The sequence below is a fragment of the Tenrec ecaudatus genome, chromosome 1 (assembly GCF_050624435.1).
Source record: "Tenrec ecaudatus isolate mTenEca1 chromosome 1, mTenEca1.hap1, whole genome shotgun sequence".
NCBI lineage: Eukaryota > Metazoa > Chordata > Mammalia > Afrosoricida > Tenrecidae > Tenrec > Tenrec ecaudatus.
The window spans coordinates 318,970,302-318,991,390 of record NC_134530.1 but is presented as its reverse complement, the minus strand read 5'-3'; the positions used below and the strand labels follow the sequence as shown (position 1 = coordinate 318,991,390).

At 47.8% G+C, this 21,089-nt stretch overlaps 1 protein-coding gene across 1 annotated transcript in view; it reads right to left on the bottom strand.

Annotated features, from left to right (window-relative positions):
• MBOAT1 (membrane bound glycerophospholipid O-acyltransferase 1) overlaps positions 1-20,030 on the bottom strand; it is a 175,009-nt gene extending 154,979 nt beyond the window's left edge. Inside the window, exon 1 of the mRNA XM_075533406.1 lies at positions 19,746-20,030. Within this exon, the coding sequence (XP_075389521.1) occupies positions 19,746-19,841 (96 nt within the window). The 5' untranslated portion in view covers positions 19,842-20,030. The remainder of the gene's footprint in view (positions 1-19,745) is intronic.
• Between the last annotated feature and the right edge of the window lie 1,059 nt (positions 20,031-21,089).

The following is a 21,089-nucleotide window of genomic DNA, read 5'->3' as shown; positions in this document are numbered from 1 at the left end:
CCGATGTGGATTAAGCCTCCGATAAATTCCCTCTGATTATAGACCAAGGACGAAAATGGCCTTGTTATCAGAGCGCATTGTAGCACAGGTTACTGCAGTGGTAGTTAGACTAAACTGGGGCATCTTGTCACTTGATCTCCCTTGTTTAGCCAATGTATATTTGCTGAAGTTTTTAATATTTTCTGATTTCTTTTCTATTGGGGTTTTTCCTGTTTTATTCTGTCATTGCCATTGGGTTGGGGTTTCTTGTGTCTTTTTTGTTTGTTTGTTTGTTTGTTTGTTTTGAGTTTGTTTTTTTGCATAGGAAACCCAGGATAGGTAAATCTACAGAGACAGCACTTGGATTTAGAGTTTCCTGAGAGCATAGCAGGGGAGATTGCTGGGAAATTTGAAGCTAATAACAATGGGTATAAAGAAGAAGAAATGTCCTAAAACTTTCTGTGGTGATGATTTCACAACTCTTTTGAATAGGATTCCATTATTGAAATGTTATCATGTGAATTTTATGCCAATGAAACTTTTTTTAAAGTTAAAAAATACAAATATATAAAAAACATTTTATAGAAGTATTTCCCAAATGGGTAATACTGTTCCCAGAGGGGGTTGGGGTGGTTCTGGAATGACCCAGGGGGCTTCAAAAGCAGAAACCAACACTTTATTCTAAGTCGTGGACTATAATGCCAAAGTATTTAATCACCGGCACACCCATGTCTACCACAATAACTTCTGTAATAGCAAAAAGATGGAAACAACCAAAAACCCAGTGTGTGGAGGAAAGGATCAACACACTCCGGTCCATAGACACAATGGCATGTTACACATCTTTAAAAACGACGATGGGTCCGTCAAACTCCTCGTGACATAGGCAAAAATGGAAGGCATTATGCTCAGCACAGTCAGTCTCATCAAGACAAACCTTTCATGACACCATTACTATACAGAAGACGGAAAGGAAGACATGCTTTCACACCAAGGGAAGAGCCTTTGAAGACTACAAGGAAGCCAGGGGCAGAGAGGGAAAGGGGAGGGGTTGGAACAGAAGGAGGGAGACAGGGAATAAATAAATAAATAAGTCACTAAGCCAAACCTTTACCTCAAAAAAAAATTTTTTTAACTGCCAGTGGGGCATTGAGTAATTTTTATTTCCTGAAAAGGAGGCGGTAGGCCAAACAAGTCTGAGTCACCCACAGTGACTGCCCACTAACAATGTTCATCTTTGCTTGAAACACAGTAGCTTTGCCCAAGCAGCTTCTTCTATTCCAGCTGCCCCTTCCTCCCAGGAAATCCTTCCTGTTCAGGTGGGCCCAAAGCAGCTCCCAGTACACCACCTGCCACCCTTTCACTCCCATAAGGAATCACAGTCTCGGAAACCCACTGGGATCAGCTCTACCCTGTCCTATATGGTCCCTATGAGTTGGAATCAACTGGATGGTAGTGAGTTTGGTTTATTCTATCCCCTGAGCTCCCGGGGCCACACAAACAGTTCACATTTCGTAGGTGACCAGAAGGTTGGCTGTTCAAACCATGGAAGGCCACGCTCAGCAATCTCCTTCTACAGATCACAGCAAGGAAGTCTCTGTGGAACAGTTCTTGTGTGCACACACAACTTACCATGGGTCAAGCAGAGGAGCAACTCAAAAAAGATCCTCAACAAGATGGATTGACTCACCGGCTACATCAATGGGTCGATGCATAGGGACAATTGTGGGGATGGCAGGGGACCAAGCAGGGTTTCCCATTGTGCACGTGGCTGCGATGAGTCGGAACCGACTCGCTGATACCTAACAACCACACGGGAGTGAGGGGGCGGGAATGGAAAGTAGTGTGGCTGCTGGGGAAAGCCGTTTGTCAGTTCTGTGAAGAGTTAAACATCATCATAGGATCCCCCAATCCCACCTGGAAAGAAGTCACCAAGCAAAGAGGCATGTGTTCACAGAAGCACTGTTTGCCACGGCCAACAGGTGGAGCCGACCCAAAGGACCATCAACAGATGAGCGGAAAAGAGCACGTGGCACAGCCACACCTGAAATACAAAGAGAGAGCCAGAGCCCTGGTGGCGCGCTGTTTAAGCGCTTGCTGGCCTGCTAACTGAAAGGTTAGCGTTCCGGCAGCCTGGTTCCATAAAGGGAACAGCCTGGGGGCAATTCTACTCAGAACTCTAGGGTCACTCTGAACCGGAATCAACTAGGAGGCCTTGAGTTTATAAAATAGCGTGAGGTGCTGACACGTGCTTGGCATGAATGGTCCTAGCAAACATTACACTGGGTGAAATAAACCTGACACAAAAAGACAAATACTGTCTGATTCCCATTTAGTGGACCATCTAGTAGGCAAATGTACATTCCTGAAAGCGTGTTTGTGGCTAAACTACAATTCCACTGCCATCGAGCCAACTCTGATGAACAGCAACCCTGTAGGAAGGGTAGAACTGCCCTGTGGGTTTCTTACACGGACTATCCCTTTTTAAGAGAGTAGAAAGCCCCTTCTAGTGGGTTCAAACTGCTGGCTTTACAGTTTGTAGCCCAATCATTACCACTATGCCACCAGGGCTCCTGTTACCAAGAGCTAAAAGGAGCCCCACGAACCACTGATTGTAAGCCCTCCACAGCTACAGGAAACATTGGTGGTTCGAGTCCACCGAGCAGCTCTGTGGGGAAAAGGCCTGGAGATCTGTTCCCCTAAAGACTCCAGCCCAGGAAGGCCTGTGGGGCAGTGTTGCTTTGTAACACGGGTTACTTTGAAGGGCAGCAACCACCACCAGAGTTGGGGACTGGGGAGCTGGAACATAAGGGGGAGTAAGTTTGTTTAGTGATGAGAAGCTTCTGTGAACCTTCAAGCTCTCTGAAATGTTGCACAGCAGGGTGGGTGTGATGAACAGCACTGGACGCTTTGTGATATGCATGGGGGCTTCCAGAAGATGAGATCCATTTGGCCCTGGATGGAACAGGGCAGAAAGGGGAGGGAGGGACATCTAGGAGTGAGGGGACACCACAAGGTCAGTGTCACAGGGAGGAGGTGATGTTATGACTAGGCCTCAAAACAGGAAATGGGGCCCAGGAGGAGGAGGGATGCTCCAGGGAGAAGAGGCGGAAGCTAGAACGTATGAAAAAAGCAATGTGGTTGAGGTTCAGGAAATACACAGGGCATGTGGTGGGCGTCAGGTGCACAGGGAGCTTGTCGCTGGGAACAGTGCGGTGACTGAGGGGCAGCATACAAGCCCACCCTCCGTCTCATCCCAGCCCCCACGTGGATGACCCTTACAAGCATTACGCTGAGTGAAAAAAGCCAGACACAAAGGGGTTAAGAGTACGTGAGCCTGCTTCCTTTCTCTTCCATTAAGCTTCTCTGTTCTTTAATGACTGTTGAAAATAGGCACGGGCGCCAGGTCAACTGTCTCTACATGTACAATCCAGTGACACTGATTACACTCTTTAAAGGTGTGGCCATTTCAACCTCTGGCTCTTGATCTAAACTTGCTTCCCTGGGTGTCCTGCTGTTAACAATTTGAACTCATATACAAAAACTCCAAACTAAATGCCATCACATCTATTCCAACTGATGTCAAGTCTAGAGTACAGAGGAGAATTGCCCCTGTGGGTTTCCAAGACTGTGAATCTTTATGGGAGTAGAGAGCCTCATCTTCCTCCCACAGAACGGCTACTGGGTTTGAACCACTGACCTTGAGATTAGCAGTCCAACTCATAACCTACAAGGCTACAAGGGCTCCTATTGATCTCATATCGTGCATTCTTTAAAAGAACACAATGCCCTTAGTACAGGTTCTTTACTAGTTAAGCAAGATTGTTATTTGGATTTTAAAAGTTTGGGGGGTGGGATATTTTTGGTTTAAGATTTAAAGGTAACCTCAAAACAATGATTTCAGAAGTTCATTCCGCATCAGTGACTCCAGGACAGGTATGGTGGTTACATAATCTGCTGTCAATTTGAGGATTCAGAGTGAAGGGGTGGAGTCTAGTCTGTCAATCAGGTAGTAGCTTGATGACCTCATTTGGAGGCGCTAAGGAGATAAATACCTCCCTGGAGGCAGGACACATGCTCACTCCCTGCAAGACATCCCTGTGGAGAAGACGCATGGAAAGGGAACCACATGGAGACCCCTGACAGTGCTAAAATGCTCATAACGCTGGATCCAAAAGACTTCCCACCCACTGGCCTATGATCTTCCTGCATGCAGCGTCAATGCATGTGTTTCATGAGTCTGAAGAGGACTGTTATAGATTGGTATTGGACATATGGGCTAATAGCGGACTTATGGACTTGATCTGGACTGGGCTGAGATGTTTTCTCAATATTCAACTGCTCTTGTACCTAAAACTTTTTCTTACACACATATGAGCATTTATGAATGTTTCTGTAGTCTTCCTGGACTAACACAGGGTGGATTCCATGAGAACTAAAATTCTGTTCTGTGTTTTACCCTTTGGATAAGGATTCTTCTTTAAAATCTTCGATAAACATGGTCAATGATAGCTGGGCACCACCCAGTTCTTCTGGTCTCCTAGCCAAGCAGACTGCTGCTCTCGGAGACAGTCAACCGTGCACTCCGTTTCTTCCTCCTGTTCCTGACTCCCCCTCTTCCTCTGCTGCACTTTAGATGGGCATTATAAGCTTTTAAGACCCCCAACACTATGCAACAACCTAACAGGGTGAACAGAAGAGCTAAAACCTATAGCAGGCCAGTTAACTGGAATGGCCCGTGAAACTATGATCTTGGTTCCTGAACTTGAAAGGTTTGGGATAACACTGAGTAGCATTATAACAACTAACCAAGATACATTTGGGGAGTCACTGGCTGAGTGACAGATAGCATAAGTATTCAACAAATAGACATTGTTAGCATCTTTAAGCCACACTATCTCTTGCTCATGACAATGGAGATGCGGTTGAAGTTGTCAGGGATGGTCCAGAAAGCACCAGCTCTGCCCTCTCGACTTCATGAAATTGCAGGTCAGACCTTTCAGACTTGCACCCAATCTGTCTTATCTTCTCATGCTCTTAGGCTTCCTCGAACACCCCTCCCCCGCCCAGTAACCCTCTCTTTAGAAGCACAGAAATTTCCACTAAGGGTGTGCACAACCTGGGAAGCCTGGTGCTGGCTCTCAATTGCAGACCACCACCTCACCACCTCACAAGGAATTAGGACTCCCAGGGAGCCCTTCTACCAGCTCAGAATTTCTGCTCATCGCCCCACCCCAGTGTCCTGCAGGCAAGCTCATTTCTCAACTGGCAACCTTGCTCTGCTCCTGACTTCCTCCTCTCCATGACTCATCCCCCAACTGACCTCCACCACCCACTGTTGATCTTCTGGAAAGCCTCCCTGGGGTTCCATCCAAGCTCAAAATTGGCATCCTCACAGGGCTCTTCCTGTACCTGCTCGTTTTCTCAGAGTACTCTTTGCCTTGTGGGCTCTTGCGCTCATTTTACCAGTATAAGGGGACAACTTGGGAGGCCAAGGTCTGCTTTCCCAGTACTGGTGGCACTATAGGATAAGCATTGGACTGCCAACTACACAGTAGGTGGTTCGAACCCACCAGCCGCTCTGCGTGCGAAAGATGAAGCTCTCTGCTCCTGTAAAGATTTACAGTCTCTTACACCCTATACAGGGTCGCAGTGAGTTGGATTCCACTCAGTGGCCGTGGGTCTGGATTTTTCATTTTTGTTGCTACATGAAGTGCCCCTCCAACACCAAACTCACTGCCACTGAGTCAATGCTGACTCACAGTGACCCGCTGTGGGTTTCCAAGACTGTCACTGCTTACGGGAATAGAAAGCCTGGTCTTTCTCCCCCAGAGCTGCCGGTGGTTTCAGACTGCTAACCATCGGGATTGCAACTCAACTCATAACCAGTACACCACCGGGGCGCCTAGGTACTGCAAAAGCACTGGGCTCTTTACTGAAAAGGTTGTCGGTTGAAATCCACCCTTATGCGTCTTAGAAGGATGGCTGAAAACCCTTTGGGGTACATTTCTACTCTGACATATCAGCTTGTCGTAAGTCAATATTGACTCTCAATAGCCAACTGTTTGGTTTGGGGTTTTTTGTTTGTTTGTTGTTGCTTTGGACTGCTTTCTTCCTCCCAACATTGACAAAACCTCTCCCCCCTCCAAATGTATAACCTTTGGTCATACCATCTTTGGCCCTCCTTGGAGGAGTCCTGTGGCATCATGGGTAAAGCTGCAGACAGCCAAGTCACTGGTTTAAACCTACCAGCATTCCTCTGGAGAAAGATGAAGCAGTCTGCTCCCATAAACATAGACAGTCAGAAACCTGAAGGTATAGTCTAACTTTGTCCTATGGGGTCACATTTATAAGAATTGAGAAGAGAGCAGTGGGTTAGGTTGGGTTGGGTTAGGTTAGGTTGGGCTGGGCTGGGCTGGGCTGGGTTAGGTTAGGTTAGGTTGGGTTGGGTTGGGTTGGGTTGGGTTGGGATAGGATGGATTCCACTGTGCTGGGCTGGACCCTTCTTTGCCTTGGAAGTGACACACATATTCCTAGAGATCTTAGGGACACTGTCTTCCACTCCACCTCAAATCCTAAAATGTACATGAGCAGCATCAAGATTCATGAAGACCATGCTAAATCCAAATGACCCTCCACTCTACTCCTCCATTCACATCTGGCTCGTCCAGGCACCCAGAAAAGCTCTGCCAGAAATCTTCCACTCCACCACCCCAGCCTCCCAGCTCTCTCACTTCCCCTCCGATGACCCTTCCAAGTCCCTCCCAGTTATACATGTTTCCCTTTTCACCTCCACTCCCAACTCTTCGACCCCCACCCCCTTCCAACTGCTGAACCTTCCAACAACCTTCTCCACAAACCCCCGCCACTCTACCCGCTGCGGGAAGGGAAAACCACATGGCAACATACGTTTGTGTCTCTGAAAATCTGTGAAACATGTACTCTCTGGCCCATTATAGAAAAAATCTGCAGACTGCTGATGGACAGGATGAAAGGCAAACCCCTCTGGGCAGTGTTTAAGCTGCCTCGTGATGTGGCCTCTGCTTACTCCAGTTCCTTCTGAGAACTTTCTCCTCACCTCTGGCAACCACATCTCACCCCTTTTCAGGGAGCAATATGGGCCTCTCCTTCCTTTTGGGTTTGCTTGATTAGGCTCCCTAAGTGGGTCAACCAATTTGTCCTCGAATGCAAACCTAAAGGTTCATGGTTCAAACCCACCCAGCCCAGTATCACGTAAGAAAAGCCCTACCAAAGTTTCCTTAAAGATTACAAACCACACCAAACTCACTGCCGACTCAGAGAGACCCTATAGGACAGGGAAGAACTGCGCCTGTGAGTTTCTGAGACTGGAACTTGTTATGGAATTAGAAAGCCCCAAATGTCTCCCTTATGAAAATAGCAGCCAAGAACATCCCACTGGAGCAGTTCTACTCTGTTCCGCATGGAGTGGCCAGGAGTGGGAACCGACACAGAAAGCCACTCGCAGTCCCAAACCGAGCCACATGCATCCACATCGCGTTTCCGGGACTGTGGCTCTTTACAAGAGTAGAAAGCCCTATGGTTTCTGCCACAGAGCTGCTGGTAGTTTTGAACTGCTGACCTTTCAGTTAGCAACCCTACTCACAACCACTCCACCACCAGGGCCCCTTAACTAACAACAGCAATGCTCAATTCAATTGTGTTCCAGTAAGGTGTGTACACTGGTGACTGTCAAATTTTAGCAAGCATTAGAATCACCTGGTGAAAAGATGGGGCTTTCTACTCCAGTAAACAGTTACCATGTCGGAAACTCCCAAGGTCCTATAAGGTAGCTATGAGTTGGCAATGACTCCATGGCAGTGAGTATGGTGGGCGAAGGGAGGTGGTGGTGGTGGTGGTGATTTGTTTATTTTTGGAGAGCTCATTGCCCCTGGATGGTACAAGAACGGCCTGGCAGTCTACTTCAGAAAACACAGCCACTGAAACCTCTCGGAGCAGTTTTACTCTGGGACACAGTGGTTGCCCTGAGCCCGAATCAGCTTGCTAACCATTGATTTGGTCTCGGTGTTTTGTTTTGTTTTGGTCTTCCTCAGAGGGCACATTAGATCCCTGGTTACAAGTTCCAGGTAGTGAGCACCTGATTGGCATGGTGTCCCCGCCCCTACCCCACCATGAGCTTCTTGGGGGCCAGCAGGATTGTATTCACGATGGAATCCTCACAGACCCAAGAACACAAGGAGAATTCAGTATTTGTTATCTGTGGTCGAAGCAAACGAATTTACCCTTGCAAGTTGCTCCTGCTCAGTATCAGAGCACGACCAAGGGGAAATGAAGTGGGAGGGCAGACCTGACCTTGCCGGTAACTGCCGACGCCCAGAAGCAGGAACGCAGGTGCTCTCTCCAGGGCTGATGGGCTGCTAACGTGCACACGCACCCGGAGCCCAGGTGGCTGGGGCACACTGGAAAGTCTCCAGGTTCATAGAAGACTATGCAGGCCAGACAAGCAGGGGCACCGGCAAGCCACCACGAACAGCTTCAAGGGCTACACAGTCCCGCCCACCTGGAGGGCCCAGCTACTGTCCTGTTCAAAATGGGATGCAGCGAGGACGCCTGGTTCCACATATCACGATGTGAGTGCAGTGCATGGAGACTTAACATTATCATCAGGGGTCCTGGTGGTTCAGTGCTGGGCTGTCAACTCAAGGTTGGCAGCTCGAAGCCACACAGTGGTTCCAAGACAGACAGACCTGATGGTTTGCTTCTATGAAGACTGCAGTCTGAAAACCTTATAGGCCAGTGGTGTACTGTCACATGGAGTCGCTTAGGGGTCGGAATCAGACTGACGGCACCCAACGACAGCAGCGTTAGGCTATATTGTTATTAATGAGAAACGTTGATTGAGTTCTGGGTGGCTTGGTTTTTATTTCCTTGAGTTCTGGGTGGTTTGTTTTTATTTCCCCCCAAGACTACAGGCAGGGATAAGACCTCAGTGTCGCAGAGGTTGAATTCATTTGTAGTTCAGAATACAAACCCAACAATATAAATATAAGGTAAAAATTACCGTATGTCTAAAGTAAAACATATCGAAGGTAAATAATTCTACAGGACTTCAGCCTGTCATGAGGACTTCCTCCCTGTTCTGCTTAAGTCATCCTCTACAAAACTCTTCCTAGCATCTACACAGGTGAGTATATAGCACACATATGTACAGGTGCCTGGGTGTCTCGATGGTTAAGAACTTAGCTGCCAACTGAAAGGCTGCATTTCCCCACCAGCTGCTCTGCAGAAAAAAGGGGAGAGAGAGAGAGATGTGGCAACCTGCTTCTATAAAGATCTATCACCTTGGAAACCTGTGAGGAGGGTCTCTTCAGTCTTCCAGGGTCACTATGAGTCAGAGTCAACTGGATAACAATGGGTCTTGGTTTGTGCTGGACAACTAACCTAAGGGTTAGCTGTTCCAACCCCCACAGCAGAAGGAAGACCAAGCAAACCCTTTGGGGCTCAGTTCTACCCAGTATTACAAGGAGTCACCATGAGTCAGGATCGACTTGCTGGCAGTGGATTCCAGCCTCGGGTGTGAAAATGTTTGCCTTCTGTGTTGGTGCATAAGCTCCTCCAATAGGGGGGCCTTGACTTGTTCCCATCCTTGTACTTCTACCACGCCCTGGCACTAACAGTGTTAAATAAACACTTAATGGATTTGACAATGACTGTGCAATATGAGCTGAGCTTTTAAGGAAGGGCAAACCGTAGATAAGGAGAGAACTGAACGCTTGGCTTTCCAAACTTGGGCAAGGAAACCAAGCAGGTTACCTCGCGCTTTGGTCGTTCAGGAAGCCTTGTGGTTAAGAGGTCCCGGGGGAACAATCAAATGCCATTCTACCAACAGCCATGGCCCATGGTGTTTGTTCTTTGACGATGGTCTACTAGAATTCACCTAGCCTTTTATACTATAACACAAGCTTCCTAAACCTTCAATAGCCCTAAACTTCAATTGCTTTAACCTCAAAAACATTTCCTAGGTCCGAATTCTTTATCTACTTCCCCTAGCTCCTGTTCTTCTGGTACTAAATGGGGTGGAGGTGAGTGGGTAGGAGAAATGAAACCCAGACCAAAAATCAGCTTAGCTGAACACTGAATTGATACTTTATGTACTCACAGGAAGCTCGTGGGGTGTGACATTAGGTAAAAGTTTCCTTAACACCTAGAATTTCTCGGCAGTACTGGGGAAGGGCTGCAGAGCCCAGCGAGCTGTTTCCGTTCAGATCCAAACACTTGATCGAGGAGGGCTTGTGGCTCAACGGTTAACCAAACCCAAAAGTCCGAGGTGTCTACTTCTGTAAAGATTGCAAAGCGTCGCTAAGAGCTGGCATTGGCTCCATGGGACAGCCATAATGGAACGAGACTGTACAAAGCCAGCTTGATGAACTCCATCCTGGTTGGTGAGTCAACTGTGCAAACGTAAGAGTCTAATGTCAGCCCAAAGCGAGATCACATCACACTCCACCACAAAACAACGTGGACGCCAGAAGCCACAGGCAGATGATTTTAACCCGAAAAGCCACGCATCCTTCATTCTTTAGTTCCTGCTACATAGAAAGGAAATATGTCTAACCTAGTCTGGTTAAGTGAAGTCTTCTCACTGCCCTCGAATTGATTCCAACTCATCGCGGCCGTAGAGGATGGGGTAGAATTACCCCTCTTGGTTTCCCAGACCGGAACTCGAGTGGAAAGGCTTTTCAAACTGCTGACACTGGTTAACAGCCCCGCTCGCATCCATGACACCCCCAGGGCTCCCTCGGTGACGTCTTAGAGCTGAATAAGCGAAACAACTGCCTCCGCATGCCATGTTTGTCAGATGGACATGGGTTCATTTCAGAAATTCAGTTCTCAAAAACCTCACCTAGGAGCCCCTTGTCCCTGGTAGCAGCGTGGTTGCACATTGGGGCAAAGGTCAGTAGCTCGAAATCACCAGCTGCTCTGCAGGAGAAAGATGAACCTTTCTACTCTTGCGGAGTTACAGCCTTCCAAACCCACAGGCACAGTTCTACGCTGTGCAATGAGGTCGCTATGCATCAGAACGAACAGCACGGCAGTGCGTTGGGTTGGGTTTGGGGCGCAGACCTCTAGTTCTTCATTGATTTCCTATCTCAGCTACTAACTGAAAGGCTGGCTGTTGGCACGCATGAAGGTTGCAGCCTCAAAAACCCGTGGCCAGTTCTACTCTGTCACGTGAGCTCACTATGAGTTGGCCTCAACTCAATGGCACCTAACAACAGGAAAATATTGGAAGCGCTACACTGTGTGTCTCTAATTAAATCAGATAATTTTCTATTTAACATCTTAAGGAGGATGTCACAGTAAGAAAAGTCCTTAAACACTGAAACAACAGATTTTTTTCCCTTCAATCATCACAACTGCATACAGGCTTTGGGTGCTGTTTCTAAGTCCTTGGTTAACAGGAAATATAAATAGCATTTTTTTTATCAAATAAGAGTTTTTCGCTCCAGCAACAGAATTCTCAGTGGATATTTAAAATTTCACAGATCATAGACTATCAGACACATGGACACCCCAAGTCCAAAGACAATCATGCACATTCAATCAGTGAGGAATCAGAGATACACACAGGAAATTCAAGGAGCAAGTCAATGTCTTTAGGTCGAATATGAAGAACAATTTTATGATTTAGTCTGTAAAAAAAAAAATCCAGCTAGCTACCATCAAATCAGTTTTGACACATGCTGACATCGTGTGTCTGGGTAGAAATGCTTCTAAATGACTTTAAGAAGCAGATCACCAGGTAAAACCAGCCTTTCTTTCAAGCACCTCGGGGTAAACTCAAACCACTGGTCTGTGGCCACATGCTCTGTTCTTCACACTACCCAGGGACACTTCCCTGGATGTGTCAGGCTAAGAAAAAGTCACCTTCACCGAGACAAGAGTAAACGTATCAAGAACCACCCTGCTAACCTCTAACAACTTGTCAAATAAATCTCCACTCTTCTCTGAGACTTGTGCCTGCAGACCAGGGCCAGTCACACTAGAGTTGACCCTTGGGGGACATTAGAAAAAGATGGAAAGGTCAAGAGTCTCTCTAGGTGCCCTCTCGACACCCCAGCAGGGGCTGTGCTCAGCTCTCACTGGGCAATGGCAACAAGACTTCTTCCTCTTTTGCCTTCAGCCCTCAGTTTGGGCACCTCAACATGTTTTGTTGGTTCCATGTCTAAGCAGCTCATTAAAGTCGCTGCGCTTCAAACAACTTAGTTGAACTCTGTTTTCAGCCCAAGCCCCAAATGAGTCAAGGGCCTTTCATATCCCTGTGTCCAAAAAAATAGAAACAAGCCACATGTCAACAGATGAAAGAGTACAAAAAATATGCTCGTCCCAGACACCCGCCATAATTCTAGTTACACTTAGTAAACATCTGCTTGGCTTTGGGTTTTGTTTTGTCGTGAGTAATATGTATGCATGTTACCACTCTCAACTGTTCACTCACATATGTTGAAGATTATGATTTCTAAAGATCACTTGCTGTCATCCAGTTGATTTAGACTCATCTGGACCCTATAAGGCAGAGCAGAACTGGCCGTCATCTGGGTTCCCAAGAAAGTCTCATTTTTTTTTCTCCCTTGGAGCAGTTGGTGGTCTCAAATGTCTAACCTTGCAGTTTGCAGCCAAACCTGTAACCCACTACACTCCCAGATGGTAATAAACAAAGGCGGTAAGAATGTAAACAAATGAGGAGGCATTGAACTTCCGTCAGAATAGACCTAAGGTCTATAGCCATTCTACCCTGAATGTGTCCCATCTTGTCTGATCTTGGAAGCTAAGCAGGGTCTGTCCTGGTGAGTAGTTGGATGGGAGACCAGACGTTCCATGGAGTACTTGGAAAAGAACCCTGTAGTAAGGCAGGGGCAAACTGTACAAACAATGGCATATCACTCAGCCATACAAGATAAACGAAGTTCTGATACACGTTTTGACCTTGAGGAACTTTGAAGACATTTTACTAAGAGCAATAAGTCAGGAACAAAAGGACGGATAATTTATTATTCCATTTAAGTGAAATCTCTAGAGAAGAAAGCTGCCCGGGGCTGCTGGGAAGAGGAGGGGATGGGGAGCTATTGCTTAAGGGACAAGCTGCTGTCTGGGATGAGGGATAACGATTAGACACAGATACTGGGGCTGGTTGCACAACACGGTAATTAATATCATTGGATTGTACATGTAAAAGTAGGTAATGGGATAAAAAATATGTATTTTGCCAGCTTTATTTTTAATAATCAACCCTAAAAAGTAGATCATTCATTTTCAAATATGGATACTGAGGCTCGCAGAGGGCAGGATGTCAGTTGGCAATGACACGTGTCCACTGGCCCTATGCTTGTGCCCTACACTGAGGGGATCCATGCCCCGCAAGCCTAGTGTACATTTTCCTGGGGTTCTTGCTAAACTCCGAGTCCCTTTCAATGAGTCTGGGTGGGGTCTGAGAGTTAACAACTCTAACAAGCTCACTGGTGGTCGCTGGTCCCCTTGCCACCCTTTGAGGGGCCAGGGCATATGACGATGACATTCTTGTTTCCTGCTGTAGAGTTGCTCCCCAATAATGGCTGCTCATGCACAACAAAAGAAATCACTGGCTGGTCCTGGGCCATCTCTATGATTGGTTATGGGTTTCATGGGCTCATTTTTATAAGTCAATCTCTGCATTGCCGTCCGCCGCCTCAGTCCGTCTGAGTCTGGAAGCTTTGCTGAAGGCTGTTGAATGTCACAGCAACACGCAAGTCCCTACTGGCTGATGGGTGGTGGCTGTCCATCAGGTAGAAATAGAAGCAGGCCGCCCCCGTGGGAGTGAGAATCCATCACTGAGCCACCACGGCCCCTTGCTCCATATTACACGGCTACAGTCAATGAGCAACAGCAGAGAAGCTCTGGATAAGGGAAATCTTCACATACCACGAGCCTGGGACCAGGAGCAAGACACTTCAATTTCTTGAGTTTCTCTGCTGCCTTCTCCCCTTTCTCACTTCATTCCCATCTCTCTTTAGCACACAGGCTTAGCCTGGGTTCTCGAGAGAAGCAAAACCAGTGAGATGCTTACAAATACACATGAATCTCTCTCCTATGTGTAGACAGGTTTACTCGAAGGAAATGGCTCACAAATGATGGGGACTGGCAAATCCGAAATCCATGCGTCAGGCGACACAAGCTGATAACATTTGTGGGCTCACATGGCTGCAGGGGCTGTCACAAACCAAACCTCTAAGTCAGGTGAGAAGCTAGAGGCCTCTGCTGGCTTATGTCCCAGGAACCAGAATCAGGTGCTGAGACCAGAAAAGAACATCCATCATGGATGCAGGCCGGACATCCAAGGAAACTCTTCTGATCGGCCCCTCACACCAGATCACACACTGGAAGGTGATTACACCAGGCCTGCCAAGTCACCGAGAATCAGAGCCCAGGCAAACTGACAAGTAACACTCGGCGCCACACACACTACGAAAGAGCAGGCATGGGATTTCACAAGAGCACACGGCCCAGCATCCTGCTCCCACACTACTCATTCCAGCCAGAGTGCTTGCTCTCTAAAACCGAGGGAGTGGATTTTCGCAGGTGGCTGATTGCCCAGCATGCCCATCGGTGGTTCTCAAACCAGACTCCTTGTATTTATGAGAGAACGAAGAGCTTCTGACTTCTTACAAGGCCAAATGTCTATTAAAACAACAACTAATGTTTCAAATAAAAAGCAATAGTCTAACACAGTGCTTCTCAGCCTTTAATACAGTTCCTTACATGTGGTGACCACCCCAACCATAAAATAATTTTCGTTGCTACTTCATCACTGTAATTTTGCTACTGTTATGAATCGGACGACTCCTGTGAAAGGGTCGTTTGGCCCCCAAAGGGGTCACGACCCACAGGTTGAGAAACGCTGATCTAACAAGTACAAGGTTGCAGAATAGCGGCAACTCTCGTTGCTCCTGGGGAAACTGGAACAGCCAAGAAGGGGAAGGAAAGTGTTGCTCTCTTACCATTTTGAACATGTGCATGCCTTTGGCTCAGCGCATGTACAGCCCAGAGACACACCAAGAAACGCTAGACACAGGCGGTGTATATGGTCACACTCTCCAAGTTGCTCACCTACTGAAGTCAAGTCAATTCCAACTCATAGTGACCTTATACGACAGAGTAGAATGGCCTCTTTGGGTTTCCGAGACGTTACATCTTTACTGGAGGAGACAGGCTCCTCTTTCTCCCTCGAAGCGACTGGTGGATTCGAACCACTGAGCTTGTGATTAGCAGCCTAATGCGTAACCATAGTGACCCTGTACAGGTTTTCTGTGGGTACAAATTTGTACAGAACCAGAAAGCTTCATCTTCCTCCAAAGAGCACTTGGTGGATTCAAACTGCTGACGTTAGCAGCCCAACAAATGACTCATTCTGCCACTAGGGTGCCTTCTTCTACGGAGCATCCCTCCCCAAAATAGAAACCACAAAAATCTATCAATAAAGAAAACGTATTTCCTAAAACCATTGCCATCACAGAGATTCTGACTCGTAAGGACCCCATAAGAGTAGAATTGTCCCAGAGAGTTTTTTCCAAGACTGTACCTCTGTAGGGGAGCAGACTGCCACATCCTTCTCTCAGCATGGCTGGTGGATTTGAATCATTGACCTTTAGGTTAGCAGCCCAGTCCTTAACCCAACATGCCACCAGAGCTGCTCTCTATCCATAAAAGAAGAGATCAATTATGTCATAATCATACAATGGAAAACTAGACAGGGAGGAAAATGAATGAGTTATAACCATACAGATACACATGGCATGGACAAATTTTAGAAACTATATTGATGGAGGGGATAAAAGACATGATATACTTTTTATAATATTCTAAAGCAAGCACAATTAAACAATACGTTAATTAAATCTGTAGAGGGGCAGAACGCCTCATCTTTCCCCGATGGCTTTGAACCGCTGGCCTTGTGGTTTGCAGACCAATACATACCTTACTATGCCACTAGGGCTCTCCATGTGCAATAATGTACCTATCCCCATCATGGCCCCTCCTCGGAGAAAAGATGAGGCTTTCTACTCCCTCGAGATTCACAGATGGGAAACTCACAGGAGCATTTCTACTCTGTCCTATAAGGTTGAGAATATTTGGAATCTAATCATTGGCAGTGAACGTTTTTAGCTTTTTTGTTTTCACTTTTTCCAATTGGGTAGACTTGCCTTCAACTGCGATGAGTTCATTTCCCACCAATCAAGATTGTGTGAGTGCTCTTTGTTCTCCACGTCCTATTGTGTTAGTCTAGGTTGACTAGAGAAACAAATTCATAGAGACTCATATGTGTATAAGAGAGAGCTTGATATACAAGAGCAATTGAGAAACATCCCAGCTCAGTGCAGATCAAGTCCATAAGTCCGGTATTAGCCTCTATGTCCGATACCAATCAGTAAATTTCCTCTTCAGACTCAGGAAACACATGCAATGGTGCCGAATACAGGAAGATCACAGAGCAGTAGGTTAAAAAGTCTTGTGGATCCAGTGGCAGTGGAGGCTTCTCAGCCCTGGCAGGGGTCTCCACGTGGCTCCTCCAGCTCCAGGGCTCTAGTGTAGCTCCATGTGTCTTGTCAACAAGAATGTCTCTCAGGGAGTATCTGTCTGTATCTGGCCTCCAGTGAGCTATTTATCTTCTTGGTGTCTCCAAAGAGGTCGTCAAGCTGTGGATCTGATTGACCTTGGTCTTTAAAGTCCGTAGACCAGTAGTTCTCAACCTGTATGTCACAACCCCTTTGGGGGTCGAACGACTCTTTCATAGGGGTCGCCCAGTTCATAACAGTTCAAAATGACAGTTATTAAATAACAACGAAAATAGTTTTATGGTTGTGGGGGTCACCACAACAACATGAGGAACTGTATTAAAGGGTGGCGGCATTGGGAAGGTTGAGAACCACTGTCTTAGACTATTCCAGTTCTTTTTACACCTTGAAAACCAGGTCACTTTTTTTTTTAATTTGAAAACCAGGTCACTTTTACAGAAGTCCAGAAAACCAGAGAAGAGGGGGAGCCGCTAGCCAGAAAGGGGGGGGGGCAGGAAGTTTGATCTCTTCCAGGGGAATCTTGTTGATTGGCCTTTTCGATTTGCTCTCCCTCAATATCAGCAACTGAAAATTCTAGGAAGGAAATTCTACCCCCACACTCTTGGGGCCACCTCCATGGCAACTGGCTTAGGGCAGGGTGAGTGCAGTTTAAAAGACATCTGTGGTCCACTAACTATAATACAAGAGGAGCCCTGGTGGTGTAACGGTTATGAGTTGGGCTGAGGTCTGCATGGTCGGCTGTTGGAAACCCACCAGCAGTTCTGAGGGAGAAAGACACTGTCTACTCCCTTAAATAAGTACAGGCTCAGAAGCCCATAGAAGGGTCACTGTGCATCAGCAATGACTCGATGGCTGTAAGTCTGGCTTTTTTGGAGCTATTATACAAAGACTCCCTGGATTCTTCCTTTAAAAAATAAATTTTGAGAATGATCCTAGAGACACAGTTGAACTGCTCCTTAAAGTTCACAAGACTAAATTTTCTTAAAGTTTATTTTTTCAATTTAAATCACTTTGCTGGGTTTTTTTTGGTTTTCTTTGGGGTGGGAGGGTTTGTTAATTTTTATTTAGTTTTTCATGAAATAAATTTGACTTTTCTGTAATTCAGGTTTTTTCCCCTTACTTTTGTACCTTTAAAAAATATTTTAAAAAATCACTTTAGTGGGGGCTCTTACAGATATTATAACAATCCATAAATCAATTATATCAAGCAAACTTGTCCATATGTTGCCATTGTCATTTTCAAAACATTATCTTTCTTTAATTTTAATAAATCATTTTATTAGAGGCTCTTAGAGCTCTTATAACAATCCATACATTAATTTTTAAAAACATTTTATTAGGGACTCATACAACTCATCATAATCCACACATACATCAATTGTGTAAAGCACATCTGTACATTCTTTACCCTCATCATTTTCAAAGCATGTACTCTCCACTGAAGCCCTTTGCATCAAGTCCTCTTTTTATTCCCCTCCCTCCCCGCTACCCCCATACATTAATTTTATGAAGCACATTTGTACATATGTTGCCATCATCATTTCTAAAACATTTTCTTTCTACTTGAGCACTTCCTATCAGCTCCTCTTTCTCCCCTTCCACCCTTGTGAACCCTTGATACATGATATATTAATATTATTCTTTCCAATCTTACATGTCCACTGTATCCCTTCACCCATGTTTCTGTGGTTCGTCCCCCAAGACTGTAACTATTCACAGAAGCAGACAACCTCTTGTTTCTCCCACAGAGTAGCTGGTGGGTCTGAACTGCTGCCCTCGTGGTTAGCAGAACAGCACTTAACCCGCTGCCCCACCCAGGCTCCTTCCCTTCTTCCAGCTGTGCCAAATAGCTTAACAAAGGGAAGCTAATTCAAATAAATTCTAAGGAATGTTGAAGCAGGAGAGGAAAAACACAAACCAGGCTCACCTTAAGGAAACTCAGCGATGAGTCACAGTTTCAGAGCTAAAGACTGTACCACTCTGTTTGCCTTTGTCTCCTGGGTCTCCCTCAGTCTCCCTACACACACTAAAGACGAACTTAGCCTGGGACCCATCTCCCAGTTTCCTGACTTTCTGGGTTCAGCAAGTGGTCAGGAGGCATTGGTGAGGCTCAGGTGGAGTTCAGCTCTCTCTTCTGAATCTGCCCGATAGATGGGGTGGCTCAGTTAACAGAGTCCAAATAAAGAAAACCTCCTGGTCTCACTTTCCCGTTGCTAAAGGAATGTCAGTGGAAAGGGCAGCAGGTACACTCATGTTGGCAGAAAGGAAAAATAATCACTAAGGAGAAGTAGAAGACCACCTGGCCCTTGAGGAGGCACTCAGCAGTAAAGCATGGCCTCCGGGGAGCCTCTATTTAAATCAACAGCTCTTGAGTCACTACTAAATACAGGTAGACTGTCTAGCCTACAGCACCTACTGAGACAAGAAGACATCCGGCACCAACCCTCAGGAAGATTTCTTACTGGGGATCACTGTCATTGGTTGCCATTTTTCATTTTAAATTTATCAGATAATCCCTGGACAGTTCAAATCGCTCCACCCGAACGCCTCTGTGCCCACTAACCTATCTCACCTGGAAACTGGGACTCCAGGGATCAGCGCTTGAGGACATCAAGACCCAGGGAGGCTCACAGGGTGCTATGGGCCCCCTTCACTTTCCAATGGAGGGCGCCCCACCATACCGAGGATCTGTTGTGGCCCTGACCTGACAGGTGGCCCTGCAGAAATCTGGACACAGGTCTCTGCTTCAGAAACCATAGCCTAAAGATCTGCCAGGCTTCTTCCTAAGGTAGGCCAGTGAAATGAACTCGATTTCATGTGAATTGATCAGGTTTGACTATGACTACTCTGTTGGGAGACGCACAAGGTCTAGTTCACTGTGCTGTAAAGTTTAGGGCTTGGTGACAGGAAATGAAGCCATCCAAACCGTCAGCAACAACCAAAAAGAGTGAAGTCCAACCTGTAGTGCGCACTGTACCCACTCTGTCCCCCTACAAGAAAACACACATGGCCCAATGGTCTCGTTTGTATGAGTGTGTGCGTGTAAGGCACCCCCTCCTCGCTTATAGTGTGTGTGTGTGTGTGTGTGTGTGTGTGTGTGTGTGTGTAACACCCCCTCCCCGCGTCATGCCAGCAACCCCTCTCAAAGGAACCCGAGCCGGGCCTGCGCCGCGTTACCTGGTCCAGCGGGATACCCAGGAGCTCGCTGAGCGGGTGCAGACAGGTGGAGCCCGTGGTGCGGTAGGAGAGGCTGGACGGCGGCTCTGCTGCCATCCTGCATCTTCGGGGAGCAGCACCCTAGTCCTAGTCCACGCCACACCGAGGGGTGTCCTCCCGCCCGAGTGCTCCTGGGTGACTGGGCCGCGGGCGGCGCGGATCCCTGGGTGGCGGGGGACCGAGTGGCGGTGCGGGGAGCACGGAGCCACGCGAACTCCCGCGGTGCAAACTTGGCCGTGGCGCGGCGGCCACGGGCGCCGTAGGAGGGCCGCGGCCGGGCGCGCGGGGCTTCCCGCTCCCCTCCTCTCGCCGCTCATTGGCCCGGCGACCCGGGAGGGAGGGAAGAGGACTGTCCTCCAGCCCGGCCCCCGAGCGCCACCCGGCCCGGCTCCGGGCGCCCGGGGAGGAGGAAAGGGACGCCAGCGCGTCCGCCTTCCTTCGCTGCCCCAGCTCCGCGAAGAGGAAACGACCACGACCACGCTACCTAGTCCGGGGCCTTCGCCGGGCAGGACCCCCTCCCCTCCGTCCTGTTTTGCTTTCTCCGCAGTCACAGCACCCCCACCCCACCCCGGCCCCGCCCAACTCGGCCTGCCCCCGGGCGAAGAGGGCCTGCGTTCCCCTTTCCAGCAAACCGTGGCTCGGAAGGGTTAACGCGCTAGGTCGTGGCTGGCAGCGCGGAAGGTGGCCCGCGGCAACCACACGCGCGGTCTCTGCCTCCTTCTCGTCCAGGAGGGTTTCTTTCACCCCATCTGCCCGCCACCCCGCCCGCCGTTCACGCGAGCAGACAAGGTGCACCTGGTGTGACAAGCACCCCGGGCGGCACCTGGAGGAGGCGCCGTCGAGCACATTCTATTAAAGTCAAAGGAACCAAGGTCCTTCCTCAGCTAGGGAGACAACTGGACGATTCGTAGTGGAACAGAAGAAGGTGCCACCGCCGCCCCCAAGGCTAAGGAGACTCTCCGGGAGGCGCAGGATGACCTCCCCAGGTACCCCAAACATGAAAAGGCCTGAGACAGCCGCAGAAAAGGGGGTACAGGATTTCTGCTGACCTGTAGTCGCTATGGATGACTACTTATCGTGAAGTTTGGGAGAAGGTGCCGTTTGGAAGACACGGTGTTGTTACATTCTGTAGGCAGCTTCATGAGTGATTTACGGGCTAGGACCCTGGGCTGCTAACTAAAAGGTGGGTCACTCCAGGAGAAGAAGATGCGGCAGGCCGTGTGCGGAAGGATTTTGTCTCAGACATTTTGGATCGGTTCTACTCTGCCCTTTAGGATCACTGTGAGTCAGAATTCACTCGAAGGC